The sequence below is a fragment of the Talpa europaea genome, assembly GCF_964194135.1.
Source record: "Talpa europaea genome assembly, chromosome: 13".
Classification (NCBI taxonomy): domain Eukaryota; kingdom Metazoa; phylum Chordata; class Mammalia; order Eulipotyphla; family Talpidae; genus Talpa; species Talpa europaea.
Window position 1 is genome coordinate 98140686 of NC_140080.1, and position 6866 is coordinate 98147551.

General features: G+C 61.8%; 1 protein-coding gene across 1 annotated transcript in view; it reads left to right on the forward strand.

The window, feature by feature from the left end:
- ZNF407 (zinc finger protein 407) overlaps positions 1-6554 on the forward strand; it is a gene marked incomplete at both ends in the record, with an annotated part of 296867 nt that extends 290313 nt beyond the window's left edge. The window contains one exon of the mRNA XM_084252721.1: positions 5230-6554. Within this exon, the coding sequence (XP_084108847.1) occupies positions 5230-6554 (1325 nt within the window). The remainder of the gene's footprint in view (positions 1-5229) is intronic.
- Positions 6555-6866: the final 312 nt, after the last annotated feature.

Below are 6866 nucleotides of genomic sequence, written 5' to 3' on the forward strand. Positions count from 1 at the left end.
CCTCTGTGCTGTTGCTGAGGAGCGGCTGCTCTTACCTTCGTGCGAAAGTGTCTCCAATGAAGACAAATGTCTGCTTCTGCTCATTTCCTCAGGAAAGACAAGAAGATGCCGTAGCGCAAGGAGCCTGGGCGTGCCCACACTCTTGGGCGGTGCCCTCGGTGGGTCTGCAGGGAGACACAGGGACGCGGTCAGTCGGCCCCTGGTCAGCCTGTCAGGGAGGCGCCACCCGCCGGCCTCCCTGCCCGAGCGCCTCTGCCTTCCAGGGTGTGCGAGCCCCAGGTCTGGCTCTGGGCAGTGGGGGCCTGCAGGCCCGTGAGGCCTGTGGTGCCCCGGGGATGGGCGCTCTCTAACATGGCATAGGAAGGGGCTGGCGCGGACCTGAGCTCGCGTCCCTGTCATAGGGCAGGGGGGGCAGCCTCCCGAGGGCACGACTCTTGACCCGTCCCTCCAGTCTCAGGAGACTCCAGTGTCTGCAGGGCTGAGGACCCACCACCTGCTCAGGCCCCTGCTCCCTGGGGGCAAAGGTGCAGCAGCCGCATCCCTGCCCCAGCCGCTGTGACCCCCACACGGGCACAGGGCGTGGGGCAGGGTGAGTCCAGCCGGAGAGGAAGCACCCAGGGCTGACTCCCTGCGGCCTGGCCAGCCTGTCTGGACACCCAGCGACGGCAGAGTGCCCAGGACCTTGGCGTCAGTCCCCGCGGCCCCGCCTCCTCCCATGGTTCCAGGTGGCTGTTGGTCGACTGACGGCCATGCAGCTCTGCCCCCCGAGGGCACACCACGCGGTCAGGGCCCCGTGGGCCGGCTGGCCCGGCTCATGCCCGCGAGGCCGACAAGCGCCTGTCACACGTCCGCCAGAGCTTCAGGTCGCACATCTGGGCCAGCACAGCCCCAGGCCTGTGGCGGGAGGGAAGCGGTTAACCACGCCTTCCCGCAAGTCCCTCCCAAAAAGCTGTCAAGATAACCTTAAAGGACTGTTCTTATCTGGCTGAGTGAGATTTGTGAGCCCGACTCCCATTACTGTTAGATCTTCATGCATGAAAATGATAATATATACCTAAGGGTCCGCGGTAGTACAACATTTCCCAGGGTTTGTGACTTTAAAGGTAAAATATTGTCTTTTATTCTTTGTCACTCTCCAGTGCCCGTGGAAATACCCAGGCCCGTGGAGACTGTCCCCGGTGCAGCAGGAAGTCTGGCCGGGCGTGTATCTCCAACTTGAGATTAAATTTATTCTCTTTCATTCTGAATCCCTTAGAATTTCTTCCGGGGTCTTACCTGATTATTTTCAATCACACCAGTGCTACACGTCGTCCTGAGCGGTGGGTGATGAAGACAAAAAGGACCCAGACTCCCATTGTTGGTGTCTTGGCTTAACTGGACGTGTCCTTCGGTCACGCCTGCGCTGGGCAGCTCGGGAAATCGTGAACTGATGGGGAAGCGTCTCAGGACCTTAGTTCATTTTCCTCAGAAAAATAATTTTCCTCACCTCTTCCTGCAAAGCAGTGGCCCTAGTGATGCCGCAAGCAGGCAGTGGCCTGTGCTGGGGCCTTGGCACACGCAGCTCATGCCTTTGTGCGTGTGCAGAGCGGGTGCCTCCCATGTGCCATCAGGTCATTGCCCGCGATGGGTCCACGCGTCCCAGGCCGCTCCCGGCAGGCAGCTCCCATCGCGGGGCGGCCGGTCAGGGCTGGGCTCGGGCGGCGCACGAGTCTGTCCTTAACAGGCCAGGAGCCTAAAGAGCCGTCGCAACACTGACCACATGCGTTTCTCCCCACAGAAATGGCAGGCGCTGGGGACCGACCAGCCTTGCCGTCCCAAAAGAATCTGACAGCGGGACGGTCATCTCAGGCTGGCCAGGACGGCGAGGCTGCGCGCCCGTTTCAGGCCCGACGGGTCCCCCGACACCGCACGGGGCTCCCGAGGGGGTTGCACAGGGCTCCCTAGGGGGTTGCACGGCCGGAGCGCGGTGGGGCGAGCCCTGGCGAGCAGGGAGCCGGGCGTCCCTGCGCAGGGCTTCAGGGGTGCTGCCAGGGCACCCTTCAGAAACCCCAGCCGAGAGCAGGGCTGACTTCGCTCCCTGGACTGTCGGCAGCTGCCATTGAAAAATTATTTATTCCCGGCTTCAAAATTTCTAAAAGGTTCTATTTCATTGAATTTTAATTTGTCATTTTTGTTGCTTTCACTTGAGAAACTTTTACGCTTTTATAACATTAAAATATGGCTCTAGTTTATTAGCATAATCTGTTACTATTGTTTCCTTTTCATCGCGTGATTTCTTAACATCCTGGTTAAAATGGCATCTTAACGGTGAAGTGAAGAAAAGTCACCTGTGCCTCAAATTTTTGTAGGAGAAGCATTAGTCTTTTAATATTGATAGTTTCCCCCTCGGGGCACCCTGCTTATGAGGGGGAGGCCCAGCCCGCAGTTCTGAGCCCGCCCAGCGGCGCCGCTCCCGCCCCCGCCCCTGCCCCGCCGTGCAGGTGCCGCCGGGCAGCGCAGGCCCTTCACACCGGGCGCCCAGGCTGGCGGGCGGCAGGCGCGGGGCCTCCGAGGGGCTCCAGGCAGCGCCCGGGCCCAGACGGCCCTAATGCCGTCTTTATCTGCTAGGCGAGGCATGAAATCTGCTTTCGCTTTGAGAACTGCTGGCCACCTTTGACCCCGTTCGTGGAGACACAATGTGACCTTTCTATTGTCATCGGCTTTCATTCTCCTGAAAATTCTATGAATTTTTATTACAAGTTTTTTTTAAGCCAAGCTGAGGCTTCAACAAATTACTTGACGCAGATGAGATGAAGTTGTTGAGGTGGCGGAGATAAGTTTTACAGCCGCGCGGCTGCGAGGGCCCAGGCCTGTCCCGCAATGTCATACGCCAGTAACCGCTGAGCCTACTATTGGATAAATACATCATTTTATGGAACATTGATTGTTCTATAAACCCAATGGAGTATTATGCTCTATGATCAAACCATTTAGATTGTGTGTAGAGCACAGAAAATGCCATATTCAGGATGGTACTAAAAGTGCCATTTGTGTATTTTATGGATGTCATTACAGGGGAAACTTCTCTCTGTAGGCCCTGTTTACTGCAAAATTTTTTAGTCTGTAATGACATTTTTCATTCACAACGTATGCCTTCAAGAGAGGGGGCCCTTGTTTTATTTGTTTCATTCGAGTTTACTGCACAAATTCTGTACATTTTAATTAAATGTAAGCTTAACAAAAGCATAAGGTATTTATTCTGTGGGAAGAAGTGATGACAGTAACGAAAGAACAGCACGCAGACGGACGCACTCAGGTGGAGGCCTCGTCCGCCCCTCCCGGGGTGGGCAGGCTGGCGGCGGCAGCCTGAGCCCGGCCCCTGGAGACCACAGGTCCAGCCGCACCCCACTCCCGCGCAGGCCTGGTGCTGTCAGCTCTGCCCGCCCCAGAAAGGACGCCTCGGGGAACCGGGCCCAAGTGACCTTGGAGAAGTGAGCCTAGCTGGAAGCCATTTCCCTCACAAACAACCACCCCAGGAACCCTCTCAGGCCCCCAGGTTGTGCGTGCGTGGCCCGCCTTTTAGCTGTGCCCTCAGGAGGGCACACGACAGGGAGGGCCTGGGGCTTCGCACGGAGTCCTAGCCGCCTCTTGCTGTCCTGTGGAAACCGAGCCAGAAGGGCTGACCTAGCTGTGCTGGTGGCCGGCCGCTGCGAGGCGCTGACCGCCCCCCTGAAAGCTCACGTGGGGTGCCCCTGCATGCTGGGCGCCGCGGTCCCTGAAGGGAGCTGCAGCGGGTCTGGCCCACCGAGCACCCACCCTCAGGCTCCAGCTCCCCGGCTCGCGAGGCTGCGCGTGCTAGAAAGAGAGCAAAGATGGAAGCCGGCGTGCCGAGCGCCTGGCTCGTCGCCGGGCGGAGTGCGAAGTTCCGGCAGAGCCCACATTCGTTTCAGTGACACTTGAACTTCTCCATAGCTCGACATTAATTCATTATGGTCGAAATGGAAGAATCTTCAGTGGGTGAATCTTTTTCAATCTGATTGAGGCTGTTACATTTTATAGGTGCTATTTTTCAAAGCAGTACTGACAGCACTCGAAGTTATTAAATTGCTGAATCAAAGGATGGACCTGCACTCGCCTTTATGGGCTGTGATGGAGCCGCGGCCGCGCGCGGGCTGAGATGGTGGCGGCGTTAAGCTCCATCACACCCGCGGTGACAGCAGTATTTACCCATGTAGTTTACTTTAATGGTCTGGAAGTGGCTTAACCCACCTCTGGATTCAAATAAATTCAGTAAGTAGTTCCGAACAGCATAATTATCAGGGCTGCAAGGGATTCAGAGGCTAATTCCACACCCAGGAGATTTCCCGTCCAGCGGCAGACAAGGACGGAGCCGCCCGGCCCCGGCAGGGGTTTGCTTCCAGGGGCCCCGAAGAGCAGCGTGTCTGTTCTTCCCCAGCTGCCGCCCTCCCAGTCCTCAGGCACGGGCGCTGCGGCCTCGTCTGTGATTCATTGGAGAGGGAGGTAACTTGAAGGCTGCCTTCTTTATTTTTGTGTCCATTTTCTTTTTTTTTCAAACTCTACCTTAGAGCGAAAATGACCTTGAAATTAAAGAATGAGCAGAAGCAGACGGGATCAAGTTCAGCGTGTGCTGAGGCCTGCAGAACGCCAGCTCCTGACTGGGGGCGCGGGGGCGGGGCCGCAGGGGAGATCTAGAGGGCCTGAGGGTCCTGACTGCTGGGGTGCAGCCCCAGCATGGCCAGGCAGCCGAGCAGGGAGCTGTGGGGCATCCCCCGTCAGCCTCTTGCTCCACACCAAGCCGCCCCCCCTCTCCCCCAGATGGGCTCAGGGCGACGCGTGCGACTAGGTCAGCGCCCTCGGTGGCGACCCAGCAGCTCTTCCCGGACCCGTGTGCTTAACCTCGCTCACCCCTGAGCTTCAGCCTTCCAAGGGGCCGGATGGTGAAGGGTGTTTCTCTTCTGTCCGGCAGGAGGGCGGGGAGGAGATGTCTATGGCAGTGTCGTGACTCAAGAGCTTGCAGAGCCCCTGGGGTGTGCACCTCCCGGCTGCCCAGCCCCCTGGCAGAGGTGCCTGCTGGTGCCCACTCGGGAGCCCTGGGCCCCGCCCTGCCGGGAGGGCACCTAGGGAAGAGCGGGCTGTGCCGCGTGGCCTGGTTGGCCACCGGTTGGAATGGGCGCGGGCGGGCAAGGCTGCAGCCACGTGCCGGGCCTAACTGCTCCCTGTCTCCCGCAGGCATCGTCTCCAAGTCCTACGAATGCCGCCTGAAGGGCCAGGGCGCCACCTTCGTGGAGACGGACAGCCCCTTCACGGCGGCCGGCCTGGTGGACGAGTCTCCGGTGAAGGACAGGCCAGTCCGGAGTGGCCGGCGGCAGGCGCCCACGGAGCAGGTGCAGCAGGTCATCATCATCCAGGGCTATGACGGGGAGTTTGCCCTGGACGCCTCCGTGGAGGAGACAGCCGCTGCTACACTGCAGACGCTGGCGCTGGCCGGCCAGGTGGCCCGGGTGGTGCACATCACGGAGGACGGGCAGGTCATTGCCACCGGCCAGGCGGGCACGCAGACGGGTGGCGGCGCCCCCGGGGCCGTCCTGCCCGAGCAGCTGGAGGACGCAGCCGCCCAGGTGGTGGTCGTGGGGGCCTCCCTGGACGGCGCCGGCGCGGAGGAGCCCCTCAGCCCCGGGCGGGCCGCGATCCAGCAGGTGACCAAGCAGGACCTGGTAGAGCTGGCCCAGGCCGGCGTCCCCGCGCCCGATGCGGCCTCCGCCCTGGATGCCCTGCTGTGCGCAGTCACTGAGTTGGGGGGCGTGGACGGCCGGGTGGGGCCCGAGGAGAAAGGCCGCCCCGGCCCTAGGGATGTGCTAGTCCAGCTCCCCGCGCAGGAGGCGCCCCTCGCCACCCAGCCCGAGGGTCCGCAGATCCACATGTTCCACGACCTGCAGGACGGCCCGGCCGCCGCGGAGCCTGTGGAGGTGCTGACCCAGGTCGTGCGGCCCACGGCCCTCATCACCTCGCAGGAGCGTGCCCAGGTGGCCTTCAAGAAGGTGGTCCAGGGCGTCCTTCAGTTCGCTGTGTGCGACCCGGCGGGCGGCCAGCTGGTGAAGGAGGGCGTCACGCAGGTCATCGTGAACGAGGAGGGTGCCGTGCACATGCTGGCGCAGGAGGGCGCCCAGATCATCATGCAGGAGGCCGAGGCGCCCGGCCCGCACGTGGACCTGGCCGAGCCGGACGGCGAGATCTCCCAGATCATCGTGACGGAGGAGCTGGTGCAGGCCATGGTGCAGGAGTCCCGCGGCCCCTTCCCCGAGGGCGCCACCCACTACATCGTGACGGAGCTGCCGCCGGGGGTGCGGGACTCGCCCGGCGTGTTCTCCCACACGGTCATCGAGGCGGCCGACTCGCAGGAGGTGCTGCAAGCCGGGGCGGCGCTCAGCGCGGAGGCCGTGGTGCCGGCCGGGAGCGAACAGCTGACCAGCATGGTCATTTACACCCAGGAGGGCTCCACGGCCGCCGCCGTGCTCCAGAGCCAGAGGGAGAGCAGCGAGCTCCAGGAAGCCTGAGCGGCCCTCCCTGACGCCGGCTCTCCCCGCGGCGCCACCGCCCTGGCCCGGGACGGCGCCGGCCCTGGAGGCCCCAGGGGAGCGGCTGCGCCCCCGTCTGTCCATCTGTGGCGCCGAGAAGCAGCTCAGCTCTCTGCTGGCCTCTTCCCCACAGACGTCCCTCCCGTCTCAGCCCCCAAGGGGCGGCACAGGGCCTGGGGGCGAGAAACGGCCCGTCTGCTCCTGCTCGGCGCGGCTGCCGGAACGGTTCTTCTGTATTGGGTTAAAAGTTGCGGCCGCGAGCGTGCCCGTCGCAAGCTGTCCGCTCCGTTC